Genomic DNA, 27168 nt, shown 5'->3' on the forward strand with positions numbered 1-27168 from the left:
TAGAAATATAAGTATTTGTTTATATATCATTGCTATGGCTTCAGAAACCCACAGTTTATTGTCATTTAGACAACTATTCTCTCATCCAATGATCCCTCCCCACCCGGGAAGGGGAATCGGGGTAAAACAAGGAAACACGAGGGTTGAAATATAAACAGATTTAATAGGATAAGTCTAAATAATTAACATTAATAATACTAAAGAACCAGTGTTGATTCCCATACTGATATAAAATACACCAATAAAAATCATACCCAGCCCATTCCCCCCGCAGGGGACAGCCGGTGTGGGACCCTGCGAGGGCTCGGGGCTCCGGCACCGGGGCGAGGAGTTCTCAGCGTCACAGGCATCACAGGAGAGAGAGAAAACTCCTCAGCAAACTCTCTGATTTCTACGGAATGTGCCGTTTGTGGTATGAAATAACCCCGTTGGCACCTTGGGCCAAGCGCCCGGGTCTCGCTCCTCCTCGTCCCCGCACCTGGCGAGCTCAAAAACACTGAGGTCTTGAATCCCACATACCGTCGCTGGCGGTAAAGTAAATATTTTCACCAGCTCAGGCACCAGAGGCTTCTAAAAGGGCAGTTTTCCCAGGCATTAGAAGAGAAATGAGTCCTGTGTCGCTCCAACCAGAACAATTATAAATACACAATGGTACTGCAGCACCCGCAGGGCTGTGCAAGCTATAAATTACGTTGCCGGTATAAACAGACAACTATAAATATACAAACAGCATATAAAAATACAAATTTACAAATATAAATACACAAACATAAATATGTTTATGTATTATAAATATACATTGGTATTGTAGCGCCTGTAATAGAGGCATAAATATTTATGAATAAGTCATAAATAAGCGAATCTGGTTTTAAAAAAAAAGTATATAAAAAAGCCTCTCCGTGCCTCGAAGGGGCTGAAAATCTGCCGGGGAAGGAAGGGACCCTCCTACGTGTTGCCACTGAGCGGCAGCACAGCTGCTGGGAGAAAGTGGAAAGAAAAAGGTTCTCCTGCCAACTAGAACGTGTTAATAAGAGGAAAAACGCCAGGGAACGGCTGGGGAGCTTCGTGGGGGGCATCTGGGGAGCGGTGCCCGGGGTCTCCAGGGAGTTTCAGCCCCATCCCAGTGGCCGTGGTGACATCGAGCGTGGCCTCGTGTCCTGGCACAGGTTTGGAGGATGATTGCATGAAGTTCTCCTGGGTCAATCGCTGCTTTTCCAGGGGTATCCGATGGGATGGTAGATTTTGTAAGGTCACAAATGGGTGCCCTGCGGTCCCTACGACTTCCCAGAGAGGAGGAGCGGGACCTGCCGGGCCTCTCCGCTTCTTCTCCTTCCCTCTGCCGTCGCAAACTGCTGCCCTACAGGCTTGGCCTTCAGCCCTGGGAGCCCGGCAGGAGGGAACTGGGACAAAGCTGGGCCAAAAGAGGGGAGATTTAGGTAAGATCTGAGGAAGGAATTTTTTGCTGTGAGGGGGGTGAGCCCCTGGCCCAGGTTGCCCAGAGAAGCTGTGGCTGCCCCATCCCTGGAGGGGTTCAAGGCCAGGTTGGCCGGGGCTTGGAGCAACCTGGGCTGGTGGGAGGCACTGGGTGGTCTTTAAGGTCCCTTCCAACACAAACCATTCCATGATTCCATGAAAACCGAACACCCAGCCTGATGGTGGCTGCCGGGTACCAGCACGAAGCCCTGAAGCGAAGCAGCACCGAGCCCAGTTCCAGAAGGACAGGGAACTGCTGGAGAGGGGACAGCAAAGGGCCACCAAGAGGATGAGGGGACTGGAACATCTCTCTGATCGGGAAAGGCTGAGGGATTTGGGGCTCTTCAGTCTGGAAAAAAGCCGACTGAGGGGGGATCTTATCAACGCTGATCAATACTTCAAGGGGGGTGTCAGGAGGATGGGGCCAGGCTCTTCTCAGTGGTGCCCGGGGACAGGACGAGGGGTAACGGGCACAAACTTGACCGTGGGAAGTTCCATCTCAAGACGAGGAGGAACTTCTTTGCTGTGAGGGTGGCAGAGCCCTGGCACAGGCTGCCCAGAGAGGTGGGGGAGTCTCCGTCTCTGGAGACATCCCAACCCCGCCTGGAGGCGTCCCTGTGCCACCTGCTCTGGGTGACCCTGCTCTGGCCGGGGGTGGGACGAGGGGATCTCCAGAGGTCCCTTCCAACCCTACAATTCTGTTATTCTGTGAAACCACCACTAACTCGTGTCCTTCAGCACCACGTCTGCCTAGCTTTTAAATCCCTCCAAGGATGACAATTCCATCATTTCCCTGGGCAGCCTGTTCTAATGTTTGATAACCCTTTTTGTGAATAAATTTTTCCTAATATGCAATCTAAACCTCCCCTGGCGCAACTTGGGGCTGCTCCCTCTGGTCCTACGGCTTGTTACTTGGGAGAAGAGACTGACCCCCACCTCTCTGCATCCTCCTGGCTTTACGCTGGGCTAGTGACAGGACCTGTGGGGAGAAGGAGATTTAGACCTGTGGGGAGAAGGAGATTTAGACCTGTGAGGACAAGGACATTTAGGTCTGCTCCTGCTTTGCAAAAGAAACGTGGAGCCCTGGGGCAGCTGCCGGAGCATGGGCTCGGAGGAGGGAGCAGACCCCTGCCAGGACATTCACCCACCGGGCTGGTGGGACCCATCCTGGCATCACACGGGGTCCCACCGGAAAAACCAGCAGCCCCTCGGTCCCTTTCCAAGCTTAATTCCACCGAAAGCAGGGGCTGCAACTCGTGATTTCTGGAGGGGAATGGCTGTAGGGCAGCCGGCCCCCGATGCTGCCGTCATCCTCAGAGACAAAGGCACAAGTAGGAGCATGTCAGTGGCGGCGAAGGCTTCATGGAGGGGAAAAAAAAAGGAAAGAAGAGGAAAAAAAAAAAAAAGCCAGTGCTGCCATCAAACCATGCAAAAAAACCCAAACCCCCACGTCGGGGATGAGTGTGGGCTCTGTGTCACCAGTGAGCTTTGGCCAAGGGTGGGCCTGGGCTGGGCTGGGCGTTAGAAATGTCGAAAAATCTGCAGAAATTGAGAGCTGCCGATGAAACCATCGCTGCCAGAGTCTGCAGGCGGCCCAAAATGGAGGCCGAGGAGGAATGTGCAAGTTGTTTTTGTGCATGCTAATTATTTCCAGATGCATGCTCTTTGCAGCGACAGAGAAAATATTAGTTGTTTGTGAATATATTTCATTCCACCGTTAACAGTGTCACCAGTGGGAGTAAAACCTTCCCCACCAGCTGCTGCTCGTGCTGGTGAAGCGAGCCCAGACTCTTCCTGGGGTGATCTTTCGAGGAGAGCTCCTGGCGTTTTCCATGGGAGGAAGGTTTCCTCCGAGCACCAAATCCTGCTTTATTCCCCCTGCGCAATTTGGAGGAAATCTGGGATAAAGCCACGCTGCTAAAATCATTGGGCTCGCTCTGAAGGAGCGTTTGAGAGCAGCCCCAAGGAGAAGGACTTGGGGGTGTTGGTGGAGGAGAAGCTCGACACGAGCCATCAATGTGCGCTGGCAGCCCAGAAACCCCCCGCAGCCTGGGCTGCGTCCCCAGCAGTGTGGGCAGCAGGGCGAGGGGGGGATTCTGCCCCTCTGCTCTGCTTGGGGAGACCCCCCTGCAGTGCTGCCTCCAGCGCTGGGGACATCGGGAGGACACGGAGCTGTTGGAACAGGGACGGAGGAGGCCCCGGAGATGCCGGGAGGGCTGGAGCCCCTCTGCTGTGGGGACAGACTGGGAGAGCTGGGGGGGTTCAGCCTGGAGAAGAGAAGGCTCCGGGGAGACCTTGGAGCTCCTGCCAGTCCCTAAAGGGGCTCCAGGAAAGCTGGGGAGGGACTCTGGAGCAGGGAGGGGAGCCATGGGACGAGGGGGAAGGGTTTTACACTGACAGAGGGGAGATTGAGATGAGATCTGGGGAAGGAATTGTTTGCTGTGAGGGGGGTGAGCCCCTGGCCCAGGTTGCCCAGAGAAGCTGTGGCTGCCCCATCCCTGGAGGGGTTCAAGGCCAGGTTGGCCGGGGCTTGGAGCAAGCTGGGCTGGTGGGAGGTGTCCCTGCCCAGGGCAGGGGGTGGGACGGGATGGTTTTTAAGTTCCCTTCCAGCCCAAACCTTTCTGTGATTCTCTGAATTGGTGCCTGGAGAAACCAGCGTGATGGAGACCCAGAGCAGCGCCGTGAGCGGGACGTTCAGGCATCACCCATTTCCAAAGGAGAAATGGCCTCTAGGACAGGTGCGGGTCGACCCTGACAGCCCCAGCAAGGTGTGTGCTGGCTGCCGGGCCCCTATCTCAGGGGACCACATCACCCACCCCACCGCACCCTCCCCAGTATCAGCTGGCAGCGCACACCAGGGCCAGCAGATACGGGAGCAGCTGGGACACCCGGCCCCTGCCCTTTGCTGATCAAGGGGGAGCACCCTGGGGTTTTTCTGGCCGGTGGGGGTGTGGAGGGGGATGTGGAGGAGGAGGCAGGGCTGAGCCACATCTCCCAGCTGGATATTTCTGCTTGCATTTTTGTCTTTATTTATCAAAACGCCCCTCTTCCCATTTCAAAGGCGGAGACGTGTCCCCGCAGCCTGACCTCCCCAGACCTGCTGGCTGCGCTCGCTCTGGGGCAAATAATGCCGATTTTTTATTTGTTTGCACTGTGGCAGCAGGCCAGGACTGCCCACCAGCCACTGCTTCATTGGCAGAGCCTTCATCTCCTGCTTTTGAGCTCACCATCATTTAATCACACAAAAGCTTGAGGGGCTTGGAGCAACCTGGCCCAGCGGGAGGTGTCCCTGCCCAGGGCAGGGGGTGGAACGAGGTGGTCTTTAAGGTCCCTTCAAACCCAAACCATTCTGTGATTCTATGATTAAGAGTTGGGAAAGCCCATCAAAATTAAAGGACTTGACCAAGGACATGCAAGGAGTCCGTGGCAGAGCAGGATCATCCCCAGCTTTAAAGACATCCCCTGAACACCAGGCCAGGGTTTTCTTCCTCCTTTCTGGATCCAAATTTGCTAAGTGCTAGAAATTTGCTAAGTGATAGTGGCCAGCAGGGCGAGGGAGGGGATTCTGCCTCTCTACTCTGCTCTGGGAAGACCCCACCTGGAGTCCTGCATCCAGCTCTGGAGTCCTCAGCACAAGAAGGACACGGAGCTGTTGGAGCGGGGACAGAGGAGGGACACGGAGATGCTGGGAGGGCTGGAGCCCCTCTGCTGGGGGGACAGGCTGAGAGAGCTGGGGGGGTTCAGCCTGGAGAAGAGAAGGCTCCGGGGAGACCTTGGAGCCCCTGCCAGTCCCTAAAGGGGCTCCAGGAAAGCTGGGGAGGGACTCTGGAGCAGGGAGGGGAGCCACGGGACGAGGGGGAAGGGTTTTACACTGACAGAGGGGAGACTGAGATGAGATCTGGGGAAGGAATTGTTTGCTGTGAGGGGGATGAGCCCCTGGCCCAGGTTGCCCAGAGAAGCTGTGGCTGCCCCATCCCTGGAGGGGTTCAAGGGCAGGTTGGCCGGGGCTTGGAGCAACCTGGGCTGGTGGGAGGTGTCCCTGCCCAGGGCAGGGGGTGGCACTGGGTGGGCTTTAAGGTCCCTTCCCACCCAAACCATTCCATCATTCTATGATTTTATGAAACAAAGCCAAAAAAGAAGGAGAGCCGTACCCAAACCCAGCAAACCCCGTGGGATCCTTCCAGCCTCCTCTGCCCAGTGCCACCGGTCCATCCCGAAAGCACCCCCAGCATGTGCTGCGCCTTTCCCATTGTTTCCCCAGGGCTTCAAACCAGAAAGGTGAGTTGATGGGGAAAAAAAAAATAAAAAAATTCGGTCCAGGAAGTAATACAAAAGTCAGACTTAATTATACACATTGGGTATTGCCTCTCCCTCTTCCATTAATCCATTGAGTGAAGTAGTGGTAAATTAGGTCAGATTATGTGAGCGCTGAAATAAAACCCACAGGCCAAATTCCTCGCATCCACACCTCCTTTGCCTCTGAGGTTGCATAAATGTTAATGGGCGCCGGAGATCTCTGCGTCGCTTCAGTGGAGCCGCAGTGCTGACTTTTCAAGATTTCGGTCGTTTTGGCGTAGGAATAACCCCGCGGCCTCGTTAGGGCTCCATTCCCTCTCATTTTCTTTGCGTCCGTTTTCATGGCATCACCGGCGTTGATCTGTTACACCTAAACCTGTTATACGCACACCGGCTAGGAAAGGAATACCCGGGTGAGCTGGAGCGCTGGTCTGCTGAATCAAGGCCAGAAAAAAAAGAGATGCTCGGAGTTTGTACCGGAGCAGGGATTAATGTTCTTTTGATTTTCCAGTCCTAATCTACCCACCAGCTTCTCCGTGCGCTCAGCGAGGGCTTAAAACCAAGGGATGCCTTACGCTGATGTTCAAATAAGTGGGTCAGTCCACCCCCAAGACAAAACAACACAGTTTGCTGGTTTTTATGTGCATTTGCTAATATGGAGATAAAAAATAACTGGAACGCGTTGGGTTTCCTAGAGCCTGATATTTCCCAGCGGATGCCTCTTCCCAGGAGCATCACAAAATGCAGCCGGATGGGCAGGAAAATCCAGGCTGGGGGCAGAGAGACTCTTTTCCAGGGCAACTTTTGGGGGCTGATGCTGCCTTTTGACCTAAGGACGGTTCTGGGGAAAGAGTTCCGGACTCGCTTTACAGTTTATTTTGAGGCACTGAAGGTTTCTAAGGAGGGACGGGGCTGGCGGTGGCCGAGTGTGCCGGGAAGGGGCTGCATCCACGCCGTGCGGGATGGGGAATTGGGGTCCCGGGGTGTCCTGCTCCCTCAGCACCGGTGATTCCCGCATGGAAACCATCCTTCCTCCAGCCTAAGCATCTGGAAACACAAGCTAGCAAAAAAAAAAAAAAAAAAGGCTGTGGGGACATAAAGCTCAGGCTGGTTGACAGTAAATAAGGTTGCAAATATACGCCCTTAACGTTTGCTCCGATCCCTCTTCTACAGTGAGCGCTTTACACACTGCCGTAAACGGGTGCCTTTTCCTTTCCACAATTAAAAATACAATCGCGTGCTGCTGAACGCTTACCGTAAAAAGAAATGTCCTGTAATTCGCTGCTATGTGGCAGCAAACGTGTAATTTGTTATTATTTGTGTAATTTGCTGCCGTTCCCCCTCTTCACCCCCCAGCTCCGTGACAGTGGCGGCAGGTCGTGAAAAGGATAAAAAACCCCCCAAAACAATGTGTTGCTCAGCTGTTAGACAACTCGGAGATTTGGAAAGTGAAAAAAAAAAATAAAATTAAAAAAAACATATATCCCGCTGGGTCTTGTAGATAAGGTTCAATTTCTGTAGTTCCCAGAAGGTGTCCGCCTGCCTTATCGGCGTGGGTGCAGCCGGGGTGTCCTGCACCCCCCGCCCAGCCAGCGCCCGCGATAACCCAACCCGGGTCCTCCTAATCAGCTGCCTAGTGCCAGGCAGATGCCACGGGGGCCGCAGGCACCTTCTTTGGGCAGGGACTTCGGAAAGCCAGGAGCATTTCACTTCATTTTGCAGGTTTTTCCTCATTTCATAGAATCAGAGAATCAGAGAATGGCCTGGGTTGGAAGGGACCTTTCGGATCATCCAGTCCAACCATCAACCTGACTCTGACAAAACCCATCACTAACCCATATCTCTAAGCGCTGCGTCTGCCCGGCTTTTAAATCCCCCCAGGGATGATGCCTCAACTCCTTCCCTGCGCAGCCTCTTCCAATGCTTAATAACCCTTTCGGTGTAAGAATTTTTCCTAATATCCATCCTAAACCTCCCCTGGTGCAACTTGAGGCTGTGTCCTCTTGTCCCATCGCCTGTTCCTTGGGAGAAGAGACCGACCCCCCTGGCTACCCCCTCCTTTCAGGGAGCTGTGGAGAGCGAGAAGGTCTCCCCTCAGCCTCCTCTTCTCCAGGCTGAACACCCCCAGCTCCCTCAGCCGCTCCTCAGAAGTTCTCCAGCCCCTTCTCCTTGTGGTCCGGACCCCTCACCAGCTCCGTTGCCCTTCTCTGGACACGCTCCAGTCCTTCAGTATCTTTTTTTTGTGGCAAGGGGTAAATTTCTCAGTATTTTTCTCGCAGTGGTTATTATTTCTGCTGATTAAAAGCTGTTCTCCGGCGCAGAGGCCCCCTGAAAAAGGTTACGCACCGGCGAGGGCTCGGATCTGTGGGTCTGATTCATGGTTTCATTTGGCTGCTCGCAGTGATGCAACGTGCCTGCAGATTGTGGCCGGTGTATTTTGCATCGACTTGTTGGTGTATAAATGAGCGTTCTCCACACAGCCCACCGCCAGGCCGGGCTTTTGACAGAATCAGAATCCCAGAGTGGCCGGGGTGGGAAGGGACCTCTGGAGATCCCCTCGTCCCACCCCCGGCCAGAGCAGGGTCACCCAGAGCAGGTGGCACAGGGACGCCTCCAGGCGGGGTTGGGATGTCTCCAGAGACGGAGACTCCCCCACCTCTCTGGGCAGCCTGTGCCAGGGCTCTGCCACCCTCACAGCAAGGAAGTTCCTCCTCGTCTTGAGATGGAACTTCCCACGGTCAAGTTTGTGCCCGTTACCCCTTGTCCTGTCGCCGGGCACCACTGAGAAGAGCCTGGCCCCGTCCTCCTGACACCCCCCCTTGAAGTATTGATCAGCGTTGATAAAATCCCCCCTCAGTCGTTTTTTTTCCAGACTGAAGAGCCCCAAATCCCTCAGCCTTTCCCCATCAGAGAGATGTTCCAGTCCCCTCAGCATCTTCATAGCACAGCACAAACGGCTTTGCTCTTTGCTGCTTCTCTACCCCGATGGAGTTTGGGGGCTCACGGAGCCCCTGAGGGACCAGGTACCCCCCAGGGTGGCTCCGGGACGGGATGCACCTGGCAGCGCTTGTGCCCTGTGAGGCAGCAAGGGAATGGTTGCACAAGACCGATTTTTTTTTTTTCAAAGGCAGGTTTTTTAAATAGACTTGAGTTCCCTTTGTGGATGACCCGCGAGGGATGACTCGCACTTGCCACGTCAGGCAGGGATGGCAGGAAACCATCCCAGAGACACAGGCTGCTCCTTTTCCTGCCGGTGGGATGCGTAACACAACAAAACCACAAGCCAGACTAGACTCCCTGCCCCATTTTCCTTCCATAAACGACAAGTAGTTTTGTCCCTTTCTTCACAAAGGTGGGGAAAATCCACAATCCGGGCATCTCCGCTTCAGCATCTCTTGCTCCCTGTGCCCCGGGGTGACCCCTGCCAGGGGCAGAAAGGATCCCTCGTGCCAGTGCTCCTCGGGGTTAAAATATAACCTGTTCCTACCTGGAAACAGCACCATATTTCAGACTGATTCATACTATTTTTTATCAGGGCGCGAGACTTAAGACGGTAGGGGAAAGGGCTCATTAAGATAAGCGACACTGCAATTTCCCCACCCTCCTCTGCCCTGCCAAAAGCACGGGATGGAGGTTCCCTGCTTTGGACTGTTGTTTCTGGAGTAGAAAACCTACGTAAACTACGTGGAGCAATACTGGAAAGTGTTCCCCCTCGAGTTTCAATTCAGGCATTTCCTCAAATAAAGCCGCCTTACCAAAAGGAAGTTCTTGTGCCCGCGTTTGATTTACGTCTTGCAGACACGGGGGAGCACTGGGGAGCGCTGGCTGCTGGAATTACATCCACGCAGGCGGCTCTCCGGCTCCGACACGGCATTGGCGCCGGAGAGCAGAGCGTCAAACCGTCCGTCAACATCCTATCTTTGGCTTTTGTCTCCTTCGGAGGAAGCAAAGCCATGATAATCCAGTGGCTTCTGCCATGGGGCAAGATCGGGGCGGGGGGGGGGGAAAGGGGGGAAAGGAAGGAGAGATTTAGCAATTGCTGTGTTAAATTGCGTGTTGTTGAAGGACTGGTTATATGGTCTCTGCTTTCCACGTTCCGCGTTTCCATCCAGTTGATGACGCCTGGTCTCAAGGGACAATGTGACGGCTTGGACATGCCAGGACGGTGGCCAGGTCTCACCTCCGGCTCTCCCACCGCCGCGGGGTACAAGCACTGCCCTGGGGAGGGAGGGGGGCAGAAAACGCTGCCAGGTCCCCCAAATCAATCAGGAGCGAGCGACGGGCCTGACGCTGTAATTATGAGTTGTTTTGTTTGGGTTTTTTTCCCCCAGCAGTGCTGCGTTCCCACGGAGGACGGAGACTTCCCAGCACAAACACGGGGCCAGCGGAGCGCTGGGGAACCCGTGCCAGCGCCAGCCCCAGGGTTACTGACCCCGGGCACCCGCACAGGCGGCGAGGATGAGAACCGACCAGGATTTATTCATTTCGTGGTTAACGGGAAAACCAAGAACTTCATTTTTCTGCTTTTTGGGGCTCTCAGAGGATGGTTTTTCTTGCTCCCTGAGGCTCAAGCAGCGACAAATTGCTTGGCGTTATCCCGGTGCTTCGTGCAAACGGTTAACCTTGATTTCGGGACACACCACACAATGCGAGGTCGAATTCCAAATAATCCTGCGAGGAGGAATGAAAGGAAAGTCGGTGCCATTTCCCGGAGCCCCGGGCCACGAAAACTTTGCCTCCATCTCTTTAAGTCTACCAAATTGAATTGGTTTGGGCTGATTTCATGGTCGAAGCTCCTCATCCGGACGGGGGGGACAGGAGAGGACACCGGGCTCTGCGTGAGCTGAGACACCCAGAAAACCCCCAAAACACAACCAAAAATAAACCCTGCCGCAGGCAAAACTCACAGCTCTGACCTGAGCCGGCCCCGCGGGCGCTTTGGGGAGCAATCGGGGGTGTTTGGGGCTGTGGAACTCCTGCTGCTCTCCCCCCAGCAACGTCCTCCAGGAAAAATCCCACTTTTGCTCATGGAGCACCCCGATTTCTGCCGTTCTGCCCCCTCCTGCTGCCCGGGTGCACCCCAGGGCACCCCGGAGGCGTGGGGCAGGGGGCAGCTGGGGGGGCCCACCCTGGACACCCCCAGGGCCACCCAGAGCGGTCCCTCACCCCAACACACTGGGGAGGGCTGGGTGGGCTACCATGGGGGGCCACGGACCCAGGGGTGGCCCGAGCCCCCTCCCACCCGTGACTGTGGGTCCGTGCACCCCGACACCCCTCGCACGCTTTCCCCGCTTGCACGACAGCCCTTGCACACTCACCCCACTTGCACACCAACACCCCTTGCACTGCCCCTGCCTGCACCCAGCACCCCTCGCGCTTTCCCTGCTGGCACCCCAACGCCCCTTGCACACTCCCTCCCCCCCCCTTGCACACTCTCCCCACTTCCACCTTGACACCCCTCGCACACTTCCCCCCTTGCACTCTCCCTGCTTGCACCCAACGCCCCTCACACACTTTCCCTGCTTGCACCATACCCCTTGCACTTTCCCAGCTTGCACCCCATCGCCCCTCGCACTCTTCCCGCTGCACCCTAACGCCCCCTCGCTCTCCCCGCTTGCACCATGATACCCCTCGCACGCTTTCCCCGCTTGCACGACAGCCCTTGCACACTCACCCCGTGTGCACCCTGACACGCCTTGCACACTTTCCCCACTTCCACCTCGCCACCCCTCGCACACTTTCCCTGCTTGCACCCTGACAACCCTTGCACACTTCCCCCCCGCATGCTTTCACTGCTTGCACCCCTTGCACACTCCACACACACATTCGCTGCTTGCACCCCGACACCCCTCACACTTTCCCCCCCGCATACTTTCCCCCTTTGCACCTTGACACCCCTTGCACACTCACCCCGCTGCACCCTAACGCCCCTTGCACTTCCCCCCCCGCATACTTCCCCCCTTGCACCGTGACACCCCTCGCACACTTTCCCCCCTGCACACTTTCACTGCTCGCACACAATGCCCCTTGCACACTTTCCCCCTCGCACACTTTCCCCCCTTGCACCCTGACACCCCTTGCACATTTCCCCCACCCGCACACTTTCACTGCTTGCACCCCCGTGCCCCTTCCACTCCTTCCCCCCCCGCACACTTTCACTGCTCGCACCTTGACACCCCTCACACACTTTCCCCCCCCGCACACTTTCACTGCTCGCACCTTGACGCCCCTCACACACTTTCCCCGCTGCACCCCCGTGCCCCTCGCACACTTTCCCCCCTTGCACTTTCACTGCTCGCACCTTGACACCCGCCGCACACTTTCCCCCCCGCACACTTTCACTGCTTGCACCCCGATACCCCCCGCCTTCCCCCCCCCCCCCCCGCGGGGGTGCCGCTGGTGCAAGAGGCACCACCGGAGGGGGGGGGTGTGACACACGCGCTTGCACGGCGGGGCGCGCGCTCGCACGAGGAGCCCACCCCTGCGGGCGGGGCCGGGCTCTCCCGCGCTGCTCCCCCCCCTCCCCTCCCGCCCCGCGCGCCCCTGCCCGCCGGGCCCGCTCCAGCCGGCGCAGCCAATCACGCCCCTCCGCCCCCTGCGCCTCTCCTCGCCATTCGCCCGCCTCCCTGCCAATCCCCGCCTTTCCCGTTGGCCCGGTAGTTTGTGACGTCACGCCGAGGGGGCGGGCCGGCGGGCGGCGGCGGCCGCGCGCTATTGGCGGGCGCGGGGCGGGGCGGGGCGGGGCGCGGGCGCGGCTTTAAAGCGGGGCCGGGGCGGCGCGCGAGCCCCGTGCGCACCCCCCGTGTCACCCCCCCCCGCGCCCGTGCCCCTCCACCTTTCCCGGTGTGTCCCGCCGCCGCCGGGCGGATGGAGCTGAGCTGCGGAGTGGGGGGGCAGCGCGGCGGCGCCCCCCGGGCCCGGCCCCCCCCACCACCCTCCCGCCGCCGCCCCCGCGCCGCCTATGGAGGGCGAGGAGTACGAGAGCCTGCCCAGCGGCGCCTCGCTCGGCACCCACATGATGGCCGGGGCGGTGGCGGGCATCATGGAGCACACCGTCATGTACCCGGTGGACTCGGTCAAGGTGCGTGGTGGAGGGTGGGAGTGGTCCCTTTCCCCCCCGGGACGGCCGGGATCCGTTCCGGTGGCTGCCGGAGTCGGGGGAGGCGCGTACCGGGGTTGTACGGGGTACTGGGGGGGTGTGCAACAGGGCACCGGGGCTGGACGGGGCACCGGGGGGACGTGCAACGGCGTACCGGGGCGGTACGGGGCACCGGGGGTCCACGGGTGTGTGTGCAACGGGGTACCGGGGCTGTACGGGAGTGTGTGCACGGGGCTGCATGCAACGGCGTACTGGATGTGTACGGGGTGCGGGTGCAAGTGGGAGAGCACGCTGGGGGTGTGCAGTGGTGCAAGGAGGGGGGCAAGTGTGCAAGGGGTGTCGGGGTGTAAGCAGGGAAAGCGTGCAAGGGGTGTCGGGGTGTAAGTGGGGAAAGCGTGCAAGGGGTGTCGGGGTGCAAGGGGTGTTGGGGTGTAAGTGGGGAAAGCGTGCAAGGGGTGTCAGGGTGTAAGTGGGGAAAGCGTGCAAGAGGTGTCGGGGTGAAAGGGGTGTCGGGGTGTAAGTGGGGAAAACGTGCAAGGGGTGTCAGGGTGCAAGGGGTGTAGGGGTGTCGGGGTGTAAGTGGGGAAAGCGTGCAAGGGGTGTCGGGGTGTAAGTGGGGAAAGCGTGCAAGGGGTGTCGGGGTGAAAGGGGTGTCGGGGTGTAAGTGGGGAAAGCGTGCAAGGGGTGTGGGGGTGTAAGCGGGGAAAGCGTGCAAGGGGTGTCGGGGTGCAAGGGGTGTAGGGGTGTTGGGGTGTAAGTGGGGAAAGCATGCAAGAGGTGTTGGGGTGAAAGGGGTGTCGGGGTGTAAGCGGGGAAAGCGTGCAAGGGGTGTGGGGATGTAAGCGGGGAAAGCGTGCAAGGGGTGTAGGGGTGTTGGGGTGTAAGTGGGGAAAATGTGCAAGGGGTGTCGGGGTGCAAGGGGTGTAGGGGTGTCGGGGTGTAAGCGGGGAAAGCGTGCAAGGGGTGTCGGGGTGTAAGTGGGGAAAGCGTGCAAGAGGTGTCGGGGTGAAAGGGGTGTCAGGGTGTAAGTGGGGAAAATGTGCAAGGGGTGTCGGGGTGTAAGCGGGGAAAGCGTGCAAGGGGTGTCGGGGTGTAAGCGGGGAAAGCGTGCAAGGGGTGTCGGGGTGCAAGGGGTGTCAGGGTGTAAGCGGGGAAAGCGTGCAAGAGGTGTCGGGGTGAAAGGGGTGTCAGGGTGTAAGTGGGGAAAACGTGCAAGGGGTGTCAGGGTGCAAGGGGTGTAGGGGTGTCGGGGTGTAAGTGGGGAAAGCGTGCAAGAGGTGTCGGGGTGCACAGGGCCCTGGGGAGCAGGGAGGGTGCTGGGGGGGGAGCAGAGCTGTACCGGGCTCCGGGGGGGTGTGTGTGTGTGCAAGAGGCGCTGGGGGTGAGCGGGGCGCAGGGTGCTGCAGTGTGGACGCTCCCCAAGGCGTCACTCCTGACGTCTCCCACGGAAGCCGGAGCTGTGCACCCACCCTGGACCCGTCCCCGCAGCCCCTCAGGTGCCATCCTGGGTCCCCACGAGCTTTGCACAACCCCCGGTGCAGAGGTGTGCGCCGGACCCTGCTGCTGGCAAAGGCCTTGTCCCCCTCCCTGGGGCAGGAGATGCCACCGGTGCCCTCTGTGCTGGATCCCCACTGGAATCCCAGCCCAGGAGGGGAAAACGGGGTGGTCTGTCCCAGCCACCAGGTCGGCTGCCAGCGGCGTGAACCTGACCTTATGTGTCACCCCAGGTGGCGGCAGCGGTGGCTTTACTGGGGTTGGGGCTTATAAAGGGGATTGCACGGCCGCAGTTATGGCGGTGGTGGTTGGGTTTGGATGCAGATGAGCTGCTGGGGACTAACGAGCGCGTTGTCTGTGCTGTCGAGTCCACGCGAGGGATGACTTCGTGGTGTCACGGCCAGTAGGAAGCGTAGGGTAGGAATCACGAAGGGTATTTCCTCCCTCTGCCCCGCCAGCATGCTGCTCTGGCGGCTTAGAAAAGAGAAAATAAGGTGGGGAAGACCCAAACGCACTCGATACTGTATTGCGGGTGCTGACGGATCCTCCGTGGTCCGGTGGGGAAAGGCTGCGAGCAGATGCTCTAATTTCTCCTCTTTTCAATGCAGGGGCTGCCTGAAAGAGTAGAGGAGAGGAAATGCCTTCGCTTTGAGGCACTGGAGGTCTTGCCAGTGGGCTGTGATAAGCGCTCAAAGGATGTATTCTCTGCTTTTTTTTTTTCTTTCTGTGTTTTCCCTCTGGGTTTGTGCCTGCTGGACCCGGCTCGTAGGTTTGGGCCGCTCGGTGTAGCGGGTCCCCCCAAGGCGTAGGGTCCGTGCCCACCCCGGGTGCCTCCGCACCGGCTCCTTTCGCAAACAAGCCTGGCGTTTTCTGCCAAGTCACGGTCGGGGCAGCGTGTCGTCACTCCGGACTTTATGGCGTTGATTTAAGAGGGCATTTCCTCTGCAGGGGGGGAAAAGGGAGAGGGAGAAAATGAAAGTTGTGCCCGGGTTTCCCGGAGCGGGAGGTGCTTTGTGGGAAGGTGAAAGCGCTGATTTCACCAGGCAGTGAAATTCCCCAATTGCTTCAGGGTCAGGAGAGTGCCGGGGCAATGCCTTAACGCTGGGAATGATCCCGCTCAGCAAACTGCCTTGAAGTGCTCGGAAGCAGATAAAATACTCGGGCTGTCGTCTGGCTGCGGGGAAGCTCCAGTGGAGCACGGCCAAGGTCCCCCCACAAGTGAGGGGCAGAGCGAAATCCCGAGCTGTGGGCTTTGGGCTGGCTTGTGCCTGTTCTCTCTGTCAGCTACTGAAAAAGTTGAGAACTGACCCCAAAAAGGGCTTTTTCTTGTAGTGGGAGTAACCAAACAATAATTAAGCTTTCTGTCTTTCACTTTGCCATGGGAAACGTGCCGCTCTCCTCCTACAGAAAAGCAGCAAAGCTCCTTCCTTAATCTGACTTTCTGGATAATATTTACTGGGTTCAGTCACGGCTGAGCCCGGGGAGGAGGCAGGGGGTTGTGGATGCTGCAGAAAGAGGCGTTTCGGGCACCTGGCTCGATGGTGCTCTAGAGGAAATGTTTTGGTTCCAGCAAGTCATTTCCTCTCAAAGAGAAACTGAAAATGCTTTAATTTGGGGAATCACTTGCTTCAGAGACTTGCCCGGTTCCTGAGTTTGCCGGGGTCGGGGTAGGGCAGGCTGCGGTGGTGGTGTCCTCTTGAGGTGAGGCACGGCAAGCACTGAAAAGGGTGCCCTGTGGACCTCTGAAATGCAGAGATACGCCTGCGTGACACACAGAGAGCGCCCAGAGGTGCTGGCGATGCGGCTCCTGCTGGGGTGGGATGAGGGAGGATGCAAATCCGTGATGCCCGTACCCACGTGCAGCCTCCTGCGGCACCGGGCTGCCATTCCCCGGCTCGAACCGAGAGCGTTGCTGGTTGCGTATGCGTTTTGCAGCAGCGTTGCTGTTGGTTGTGGGGCAGTGGGCATTACAGGTTGTGTTTTACCAACTCGAGCTGCGGCTGGAGGCTTGTGATTATTGAGACTTGCTTGGTGTCTTTTCCTTTTAATGGCAACGTCCCCCCCCCCCCCCCCCCCCCTTGCAGCTTCAGCCTTCACCACACGCTGCCTTCTGTCTTTTGCTGCTGTTGTGGTAGATGCTGGCTGGAGCTGTGGGTTTTTAGACGTGTGCTGATGGTGTTTCTCATAGTGCTCAGGTGTGTTTTGGTTTGTAGCTGCTGAAAATACAGCTGTCCTGGCAAGCCTGACCACTCTGTAAATTCAGCTTAGAGATCTGCATGTCAAGGACTTCTAGTGATGGCAGCAGGAGGGACTTTCTGGAGGATCCCGCCCCCTCCCCCTGGAGCCTCCTCCTTAAGCCATTTGGTGGCCTTTCTGTGGGGCTGTGGGAGCTGGTTTCATGAGTAGCTGCCTTGAGGATGTGAAGAGCAGCTCTTGTCCTCACCTGGGGACTAATTGCTGATGTGAGACAGCCCCATGAGAAACTGGAGATGTGCTGGGCTTGAACCCCCCTTCCTTGCAGTGGAGGGCAGCTATGCTAATGACAGAAAGTCCTTGCTCCAGCCCTAACCGTGTTGCCGTCCTTCTCCATGAAAACCCACACCACTCCTAACCAAGCTGGTGCAACAAGACATCTCTAAGTTGACTTTGGGGCTGCGCATGGTTCCTAACGGGTACGGGAGGTCCCGTACTGTAATGGGAACTCTTGGGGTGAAGGGTAGGAGAAACATCTCGCCCACATCTGCAATGTGAGAGAAGGGGGTGGAAGGGAAAGGAGGACGAGTCCGGTGGGGCTAGCTGGGAGGGATGGAGCGAGTGTTTCCTTGGCTCCAGCTGGGACAGTCAACCATGGGTGACCTGCGCTGTGCAAGGAGGCCTTGGAGCTTCCCTGCTTGTAACTAAGGTCTTGAAAGCACACAAGTCCGGGGGTGGCAGGGCAGCCGAGCTCCTGTGAGCTGGTGCGCTGTGGTTTATTTAGGCTTTGGGGTTAGGGACGCTTGCCATGGCTTGGGTTTGGCAGTGGGACGTTCTGCACCCACCCATCTCCACGCAGGCCCAGGGGAGCAGTTACTCCTGTTCCAGCTGATGGTGTCGGGGTGCTGGAAAGTCACGGCTGACCAGTTTGACCGACCCTCTGCTCCCCACCGTGGGCCTTTTCACGCACGGGTGGGTACAACACCGAGTGTGTCGCTTGGCTGGGGAGCTGCTCCAGCTGCAAAACAGCCCAGTAAAAAATAAATAAAAAATTAAAAAATAGGGAGTTCAGAGCTTGAGCATGCCATGGGTCGTGCAATAGCAAAGCCTTTTCCTGCCAACAGGATCTGACCCAGTCGCTGCAGAAATGCTGCTAATTTCCTGGTAAAAGCATATTGTGTTCTCCGTGTCTTTTGTTAGCTGCAGGGAGACCAGGGTGGCTGTCTGTCACACGGACGTACAGGCTGAACTTTGAGAAACCATGTCATGTTCAGGGGGAAAAAAAAAAAAGCCACAAAAGCAAATTATATTGTACAGTGGCACATCAAATCAGTGACCCTTGGCGAGAATATGCAAAACTCAAGACCTGACTCTTGTTAGGAACGCAATTCTAGGTAGAAAAGGACTCTGGATGTAGTCCCGCATGCTCCTGGCAGCAGGAGGAAGGAGCAAGGGGAAGGTTGGGACCAGCATCTGCAGAGGCCATGCTGGTCCGCAAACAGCTGATGGACCTGGAGCTGTGACTTCTGGTGTTGCTGCTTGTGCCCCAGCTGAAACCGGGACGACTGGGACGCTTGCGGTTGTCAGTGCGCTCTTGCCTTATGCAATGAGGATTAATTTAAGTAGGTGGAGAAGTATTTCTTGGCTGGATAACAGGGGGGTGAGGCTCCTGGAGGAGCTTGCTGGCTTCAGATAGGTGGCAGGAGCCGGGGCGTGGGGGGGGTGAGGACTGCATAGCTCGTAGCAAATCATCCTTGTTCACACCATGATAAAGTTATCCTGGGTGAAACAGAGCCCAACCTGTTCTCAGCTCCCTTGCCTCTTGCGTTGCGGCGGCCCCACGGGAGATCCTGGGGATGGTTGGTTATTCCTTGGGCTGTTTGTCCTGTTTGTGTCCGCAGCTGTAATGAAAGGTGCCGGGCTGTGGGCCTGGCTGGGCTGGCGCTGCCGCAGAGGGCAGCGTGCGTGGGTTAGGTGGGTGCAACACCCACTTACCGCCCTCTCCGGGGTACGGCGTGAGCTTTTGAACCCCTCGAGATGATAAATAGAAAAATGAAAATTGCTGTTTAACCTGTTTTCATGTGAAAGCAGCTGATTGTCAGTAGAGGGAGGGGGGGATACTCAGCATTCCCAACAACATAGCGTCACGCGCTTTGGTCCTGCACGTGCCAGGCTGGGAGTTTATTGCTGGACGGGAGCACTTATCCCTAATTACCTTTCTGATGAGATGGCACCGCTGCGTGCTTAAATTATACCGGCTGCTTCCAAGGCATCCCAGCAGTAGAACGGGGTGAGGTCGAGATCTGGGGTCGGTGCTGGAGTCTGAAGCAATGCCTTCAAGTTAAAACTGGCAGAGCGGGATAAAAAAAAAAAAAAAAGAGCAATAAAAACCCCAAACCCCAGCTGGATGCGCCCAGCTCGGCAGCGGTGGGTCGTGCTGAGTCACGCTGACGGTGGAGCGGCTGCCGGGAGTTTGTCCCGGGCATCGGGAGCTCCAGCCCCTCCCGACGAGCATCCCTGGGATGGGAAGCCCCTGGAGGGGCTGGGAGACCCTCGGCGAGGGCTGAGCGCCGGATTGAAAACAGGCTTTTAAAATTCTGAGATAATTCAGTGTCGTCGCCACCTTTAAAGGAGGATTTTTCTGAGCCTCTGGGTTTATTCCCAGCGCTGCTCATAGGTTATGGCGCATTTAGTGCTCTGAAACAGGAAGCTTTGCTCGAGGCCGCCAAATCCCCTGTTGTAGGGTGATGCCTTGCCGCGATCACCGGCCGATGCTCGTGTCTGAAACGCAGCTAGCCACTGAACTAAGTCACTTCCCAACTGGAATTCCCATGCAATTATTTTTATTTTTTTTTTTTAGAATATTTACTACAAACGCAATAATTTGTTTGGTTTAGCGTCGTGCATCGCTTTCCTGCTTTTATAGCTTGGTTTTATTATACTGGGTTAAAGTCCTCAATTCAGCCCTGATCCTCTTGCTTGGTCTCAGAAAGTGTCTTTGAAAGTGCCCTTCAGTTTCCAGGAACTGGAGTGGTTTGGGGAGTCGAAGGTCCAAACCTGAAACAGTTTTATTGGCTTAATCTTGCCTGACACCTTAGCTGTGGTATTCCCCCCGCTGACCCCGGGCTAATTACTGAAGTGAACTGATAAGCGTGAAGGGCCGTGTTCCCGCAAGGAAGCGTGGAGGTGGTGTGGGCAACCCTGGCTTTGTCAAGGGCTGATGGATCTTTGCTGAGGATGGAGCCCTTCACGTTGCTCACCGGTGTCTGCGGGCTGTCAAATCGCTCGGGGAGGGACGACGACTTTATTCCGAAGATGGGGTGTCCCAGCTGAGGGGGCAGAAAGTGTCCTCCCTGTCAGACCCAAAGGACCTCTGAGTTGCAGTTGTCGAGCTTCTCGAAAGGCCGTTAATGTGATGTTGCGGGTTGCTGAACGCTCGTCTCCCGTGGCTGTGCCCTTTCCCAGGAGCCTGCTGCGTTTGCGTTTCGAGGCTGCACCAAAGGCTGTATCCCTCCGGACCGGTTTTGGTACGACGGGCTGTACCAGCCGGCGCGCGGACCGGCAGGACCCGTGGGCTGCTCGGCAGGAGCAGCAGAGCCCTTCGCATCTTCATCCTCTGGATTTGCTCGGTCTTTCGGGGAGGATTGGAGAGGTTTAAGCCCTGCCAGTGTCTCCCCTGCTGCTGGGGGGGAGGTGGCTGGCGTCTGTGCCCTGCGAACACCCGTCGCAGGTTAGCATCGTCATTGCAAGGGCTTTGCGTGTTGCTGTGTGAGGGCATCAGTCTGAAACAAGCTAAAAGTAGTAATTTTTCCTGGAGTGCGTAATTAAGCGATGGCAGCGAGTTTAATAGGGTGCTTTGGCTGCCAGAAGCTGAGATGCCTTCAAAAGGAAAAAAAAAAAACCTATGGAAGAAAAGCCTGTCGAGGTTTATTGAACAAAGATGCAGATGAAACCACCACGCTGGGGATGCTGGTGGCTGTGGGGCACCAGGAGCTGGGGGGGGAAGATGAGGGGGTGAAGGGCGGCTCTGTGCTCCCCAGGCTGCCGGGGACAGTCACCCGCTGGGTCTCCCTCGGGTGGCCTTTCCTTCTCTTGCCCTCCGTGGTGGGGGGCTACTGCGGGTCCCCCGTTTTCTCAGCTTGCCCTTCTAGGAAAGCTGTTTGCCAATCGGGTGGACTCACTGCGCACCAAGTGTCACAAGCCGCTGAGCAACTGCCGGAGAAACAAGCCGGGGCAGGGAGCCGGCGGTGGTGTAAGCGAGAGGCAATTAAAGACCTAACTGTATTTCTTCACGGAGTCGTTTGAACGACTGCCTTCGCTTAATTCCCTGTACTTTCCATGCACAAACAAGAGCAGAGGTTATGCTTCCCTCTGCCGAGCGCTTGCCTGAGCAGCCTCCTCACGTTTGGGTGTCGCAATGGCAGCGCGGAGTTAATCTCGCTGCTTAATCTCGAGAAATAGCACCGTGGCCCCGGCGGGGCTGCAACTGAGGAATAAATTATTGACCCCCTCTAACGATCTTGGAAGCCTCGTAGCTCTTTAAGTCTACGGCTTGTGCCTGTTGCAGTTAAAGACGGAGTAACTGAGACCTCTCCCTTCGTGTGCTTTGTTGCAGACAAGGATGCAGAGCTTGCAGCCGGACCCCAAAGCCCAGTACAGGAGCGTGTACGAAGCTCTGAAGAAGATTGTCCTTACGGAGGGTTTCTGGAGGCCTTTACGGGGGATTAATGTCACCATGCTGGGGGCTGGCCCTGCCCACGCAATGTACTTTGCCTGCTATGAAAAAATGAAAAAGTCTCTAAGTGATACTCTCCAGCATGGAGGAAACAGCCACTTGGCCAATGGTATTTTTGGTTTGTTTGTGGGTTTTTTTTTGCGGGGGGGGGGGGGGGGGGGGGGGGGGGAAATAATCCCGCTTGCAATTAACAGCCTGTCTCTTGCTTGCTTAGCCTGGCGTCCTTCGCTGTGCTCTGCTCCTGGAAGGTCTGCTGTAGATACTGTAAATACCGGTACGGGAGGACGCAGGGTGCAAACACAACCCCGGGCTGGCAGGTCTCGGCACCCGCTTTAGGAGAGCTGGGGAGGCAGGGGGACGTCAGGTAGGCAAGTGTGGCACCCGCCCTCCATGAGGGCTTCACGCTGGTCACCATGCTCCTCTGAAACACGGTCCTGTCGTAGGACTGCTGGCTGCTTGGTGGGTCTCTCTTCCAGAGGGTAGAGCTGGCTGTCACGGCAGAGAAAGAGAAGCCCTTCCTGGCTTGACCCCCACGATGGCACCCTTGGGCGCCCTCCAAAGCCCTAGTCACTCTAGGTTTCTGCACTACTCTTTAATCTCAATTTATTCTAGCAGAAGTAACCAATACATTGGACAAGAGGTGTTCTGCTGCAGTTGCGGGCTGTTTCTGGCTTTGTTGAAGGCATCTTCTAAACCTCTTAAGGTTTGCAGTACAGGTTGTTCCCCATGTCTCTCCTGGAGCTCCAGCATGGTGAAGCGTGCTGCTTCCTCTACCTGCTCGCATGCCTTGCTAAAGGCGTTGCTTCTGCCAGAAAGGCTTTTAGGTCCAGCAATACCGCTGGAAGAGCAGCACCCTTTACTGTGAGGGTGGTGAGGTGGTGGAACAGGTTGCCCAGGGAGGTTGTGGCTGCCCCATCCCTGGAGATGTTCAAGGCCAGGCTGGATGAGGCTTTGAGCAACCTGGTCTGGTGGGAGGTGTCCCTGCCCCGGGGCAGGGGGTGGAACGAGGTGATCTTTAAGGTCCCTTCCAACCCAAACCATTCTATGAAACCCTCTAATTGAGCAGCCAAGGCTTTGTGCAGAAGACACTTCTGCCTGGTCCTTGATGTGATGGTAGGAACCTGCCATGGCGGTCACTTGACTTGTCTCAACCCAACTCAGTTAAGGGTATATAATATCTTCCTGGCTTGCTGCTTTTTGCTAGTAATACGCTTCCCGTGTTTGCCTTTCAAGTAGCTACAGGCTTGCAGTAGCGGCGGGCAAACTGGAGTGCTGTGTTAATGAGAAATGACCGAAAGTCATTTGGGCAAGAGAGAATTTGAGACGGAAACCTACATCAAAGGGGAAGGTGTGGCGCAAGAGGCCCATCCTAGAGCCAACTGCAGAATCATTAATGGCTGGCTGGATGTTTGCAGAATCTGTGCAATTAGTGTTTAAAACTAGGCTGAGTAAATGGGTGAAAATGCCTAATTATGGATGCACTGAGCCAGTTCTAAACATTGCTCATCTCTGACCAGCGCGGGTCGAGTGAAGCCGGCGGCGTCTTGCATAGACAAAACCTTGTGAGTTGTGGGGAATGGCGAAGGCTGTGAGCGGATCCTGGTTAAAAACCTGAAAAAATGCAAGCTGCTCGGGCTGGGTTTTTCTCCGCCGGGATGAGCCGTGTTGCTGGGTGCTTCCTCGGGCTGCAGCTTCCCACCGGCGGTACCCGGCACTCGGTGCTGTGTGGGCTTCCTGAGCCATCGGCTGCTGCTTCCATGGGTGGCAGTGCCAGAGCAAGTCCCCGGCCACTGAATATTTCCTTTTTTTTTTTTTTTTTAATTGAAGGATGCTCTTGTGTCTTGCAGGTGTAGCTGGGAGCGTGGCCACGCTACTCCACGACGCGGTGATGAACCCTGCTGAAGGTAATGCCCCGGGAAGGCACTGAGGACACCCCGCGCCATCTCGGCGGCTTGAGCCCTTTGCTTTAGCAACTCTGCCCAGCTTTTAATGAGCTCAGACAGGCCACTGTAAAGGGGTAAATTCTGCCTGGCTGTTTTCCCTTGCTTGCCGAGGGCTCGCACAGCGTCGGTGTGGTGTATTGTGACTTCCCAGGAGAACTGGGGTCACCTTTCCTAACACGATGCTGTTACTGCTCCGCTAGTGCATCTTTCCTGAAATGGTGGGGTTTTTCCTGAAGCTTTGGACGACCCAAACAAAACTGAGCTCAGTCACGTTAAAGTGCAGCAGCCGTGGGACCGTTCAGTAGTTTGCCCGAGTAGGCAGAGTCTGGCATTAAGAGGACTAAGAGTAAAATGCAGCTAAAATGAAGACAATTAGCTGGGCTGCCAGCGGTTCCGCGTTAATGTATTGTACTTCTGAGTTGGCCTCAAGTCAGGTTTTTCCGAAGGAAAAAAAAAAAACCCAACACAAAAATGTCTCTTTAGTGTTTCAAATCCTTTTAATCATATCCCGATTAAATTAATTGGCCTTTTGCTTGAGTCAGTGGGAGTTGTTCCATTTCTGGGTTTGGGACTGTAGATGAGGTGCAGTTATTTATTCAACTTTTTGCCGTTGTCCTCTTTGTATGTCAGTGTTTCTGCACGACAGCTCTGCATCCTCGCAGACGCATCCGAGGGTCCTTATCAGTCTGTCTTAATGCCTTTCTAGCTAGAAGTAAAGGTTCCTTAATTAAGCTTGAGGAGAGGAATACATTAACCGGTGAAAACGGAGAGCTGTTGGACACCAGGGCTGAGCTCTGACCTGCTTCCCTCACTTGTGCATTGAGTTTTCGGGGGAGCACTGGGCAGGCTGGGGGAAGCAAAGCTGGTGAACGCCTGTAGCTATGGAGCTCATCGCTACAGAAATACCTGGTTTGTGTCCTGGCGGCTTGGACTTGGAGGAGGAGGTTGGGTCTGGATGGTTGGGACTTGAAGCGTGGGTGTTGTCATGACCAAGCAACATGTGCCTTGGCTAATTAGCCTTTATCTCCCTGCCTCCGTCCTGCCTGGTGCTGCCTGCCACGTGGCTCTCACCTGGACCAGTGGTGAAGCAACGGATGCAGATGTTCAACTCCCCCTACAAGTCCGTCCTGGCCTGCATAAGGACAGTGCAGAAGACAGAGGGGTTCGGTGCCTTCTACCGCAGCTACACCACCCAGCTCACCATGAACGTCCCCTTCCAGGCCATTCACTTCATCACTTACGAATTCATGCAGGAGCAGATCAACCCGCACCGGGAGTACAACCCTCGGTCCCACATCGTCTCGGGTGCCATCGCGGGGGCTGTGGCCGCCGCCGCCACCACTCCTCTGGACGTCTGCAAGACCTTGCTCAACACCCAGGAGAACACGGCCTTGAGCTCCGTGAACATCAGCGGGCATCTCTCGGGCATGGTGAACGCCTTCAAGACTGTCTACCAGCTGGGGGGCATCTCGGGGTATTTCAGAGGGGTGCAGGCACGCGTCATTTACCAGATGCCTTCAACAGCCATCGCCTGGTCGGTGTATGAATTCTTCAAGTACTTTCTCACAAAGCGCAAGCTGGAGAAAAGAACATCCTTGTGAAGGGCTTACCGAGGGGGAATGCGAGTCTCCGCGTCCCCTCCGTGTGTCTCCGTGTGTGCCTGCAAGCCAGCCAGCTCCGGGTCTCTGAGGACCGTGCCAGGTCCCTGCTGGATCCATGGCTGATGTCCGCTTCTCCCTCCCCAGGGAAGGGAGGGATTAAAGTGGTCCTCAGTCCCGTGTTCCCCCTCCATGCTTAAACAGTGAAATAGTTTATAAAGACTTCTAATAATATATATATTTAATAACTTTATTTTTGGAGAAATGAAAATGCTAACTGATATTTGTGTCTCAATCAGTTTGAAGATGTAGTTTACTCCTGACCGGAAGGCTTAGGTTATATAGCCTAGGCTGGGTTTTTTTACAGCGAAGAAGCAAAATATCCTGTCGCAGAACTTACTATTTTATATAAATAGATGGATAATGTTTATCCTTTATTTTTCTATGTAGACATTTGGGTTATTTTTTAAATACTATTGCAGCTAGATGCTGAGCTGTTTAAAAAGGGCTAAATTCTTCCATCCTGTGCAAGGAAGACAGAAAAGCATTTATTTTTATAGCCAGATTGGCTTTAATTATACAGCATTTAGCCCCCAAATGGTGGCCTGGATCCTCCTGTGGGTGTCGAGGTACTTGGTAGCCCCTTGAGACTTGCTGGGATGGAGGGGGGGAGAAGGAATGAGGACACTTTGGGCAACAGCAGGGGCACCCTAAAATACCTGGTCACTTTGTGGGGGAGAGGCGGGGGGGGGAAACTATCAATTCAATTTTTTACAAGGAGATTCTTTAAAAAAAAAAAAGTAGATTTTAAAGAATAGTATTTTTTTTTGCAAACACTTTTTTTTGTGTTAAAAAAAGGTACATTTTTATGCTGTGTGATGGCTGAACAGTCTTCATCCTCCCTTAATTTATTCATACTTCTGTCTCACTGAGGCCCTCGTCCCGCTTACAGGAGCCACCGTGCAGCACTCGAGAGCTGGTGGGATGGAAGCGGGGTGCACGGAGCTGCTCTGCTCCCCCGGCGGGGGGGACCTGGAGCTTCTCTTTACAGTTCGGCTACTGAGTTGCAAGGGTCGCATCCAAACCAGCAGCGAAAACCTTGGGAGAAGTCTTACCTGCAGAACCAAAGCCACCTCCCAGCCCGTGTTTGACAATAAGCTGCTGCTCATCTCTGGTTTTGGCGGGGGGGGGGGGGGGGGGGGGGGGGGAGGGGCGCGGGGAACCCAACCTAGAGAAGTTCCTCGTGCCGTGGGTTTGGTTTTGCTGCTGCAGGATGCTGTGCTTTGCGGTGACTAGCAAAGCTGTGCCTGCTCGGGAAGGGTGGCATCCTTGTTCCGTGCCCTGCTCCTCCTGGGAATGCCTCTTCCAAACCAAAACATCTCCTTCAGCCAGTTACTTGGGTGGTCAGGAGCCAGTGAGGGATTTTAGGAGCCTGGGTGTGCAAATATAAGTTACAGGACACCATTTGGCAAATCTCCATCCTCCCTGGAGCTTGCCCTGTCTGGAGCTGGTGCCATCTCCTTATTGTTGGGCATGGGGCAGCTTCTGGAGACGTGGCTCCAGCTTGCTGTAGGTACTGGGGGGGTCTACAGGGGGAGCAGCTCTTGGGCTGGCACGTGTCACTGGAGGTGTCCCCTCGGCCAGACCCGTTGTGTAGGATGACACTAAGCAGAGCTAATCCTTTTGCCCTGTTGTTTGGAGAAGGTAAATCAAGGAGCACCTCTCTGGGTGGTGTTGCATGTGCCTTGTGTCAATGAACCTTGTACCACTGGTAATGGTGAAATGAGCTTCTTGATGCCTTTTTTTTTTTTTGTGTCACTTAAACTGAATGAATCACTGTGTCAAATGCACCCATGTGTCTTAAAAGTGTGAAAATTGTAAGCTTGAGGCTGCTGATCTCGGTGAAGGCCCTCAGCGCGCTCTGTATGTGGAGTTCGTCAGGGCGGGGGGTCTTTGAGCTGTCTGTTAGCCTTGAATGTCTGTTTTCTATTGACTTTAGAAACTGGAGAGTCACTAACAGGAACCAGAACTGCACAAAATATTTCCATGGGAGATGGGCGTAAACACTTAGAGGAAAATTTGGGGTCGCTTTAATATTCAAAGAGGCAAACTGTAGCGTAGCGTGGAAGGCGACAGCTTTCAGTGCGACTTCGGTAGCTAGGAGCTATGCTCGGCAAGGGGTCCCCAGTGCATCATCCTCTTCCTCTGGCTGCTTAGCTTTAGTATTTCTGACTTTCCCTTGGCTCTTCTGGGAGAACTTCACCTTCCCATTTGGAGTAACCCGTGAGTAGCTGGGACACCAAGGGTGGACGTGCCCAGGGGACAGAGCCCGTGGCC

At 55.8% G+C, this 27168-nt stretch overlaps 2 protein-coding genes and 2 long non-coding RNA genes across 5 annotated transcripts; 1 reads left to right on the forward strand and 3 right to left on the reverse strand.

The window, feature by feature from the left end:
* Positions 1-20: 20 nt before the first annotated feature.
* LOC128919612 (uncharacterized) lies at positions 21-9925 on the reverse strand. Of its 2 annotated transcripts, none has more exons than XR_008469914.1 (2): positions 2410-2869; positions 21-1411 (listed from the first exon to the last, which is right to left on the reverse strand). XR_008469914.1 is itself a non-coding variant. In XM_054224991.1 (2 exons), exons 1-2 carry the CDS (start codon positions 9923-9925, stop codon positions 1015-1017), a joined length of 798 nt encoding a protein of 265 aa, XP_054080966.1. In that variant the 3' UTR covers positions 21-1014. The 2 variants fall into 2 exon arrangements, 1 of the variants encoding a protein (XP_054080966.1); XM_054224991.1 differs by lacking the exon at positions 2410-2869 and adding an exon at positions 9525-9925.
* Positions 5798-7202, reverse strand: LOC128919613 (uncharacterized). The gene is made up of 2 exons (XR_008469915.1): positions 7025-7202; positions 5798-6829 (listed from the first exon to the last, which is right to left on the reverse strand). It is a non-coding gene; the product is annotated as an uncharacterized LOC128919613 (long non-coding RNA).
* Positions 9926-10228: 303 nt separating the features above from the next.
* LOC128919614 (uncharacterized) lies at positions 10229-12132 on the reverse strand. The gene is made up of 2 exons (XR_008469916.1): positions 12071-12132; positions 10229-10440 (listed from the first exon to the last, which is right to left on the reverse strand). It is a non-coding gene; the product is annotated as an uncharacterized LOC128919614 (long non-coding RNA).
* Positions 12133-12621: 489 nt separating this feature from the next.
* On the forward strand, positions 12622-26027 carry SLC25A37 (solute carrier family 25 member 37). The gene is given in 5 exon segments (XM_054224974.1): positions 12622-12657; positions 12659-12850; positions 21171-21399; positions 23138-23194; positions 24314-26027. Coding segments are annotated over 5 exon segments (1020 nt in total). The 5' UTR covers positions 12622-12636; the 3' UTR covers positions 24835-26027.
* Positions 26028-27168: the final 1141 nt, after the last annotated feature.

Source organism: Rissa tridactyla, chromosome 20, assembly GCF_028500815.1.
Source record: "Rissa tridactyla isolate bRisTri1 chromosome 20, bRisTri1.patW.cur.20221130, whole genome shotgun sequence".
Lineage (NCBI taxonomy): Eukaryota > Metazoa > Chordata > Aves > Charadriiformes > Laridae > Rissa > Rissa tridactyla.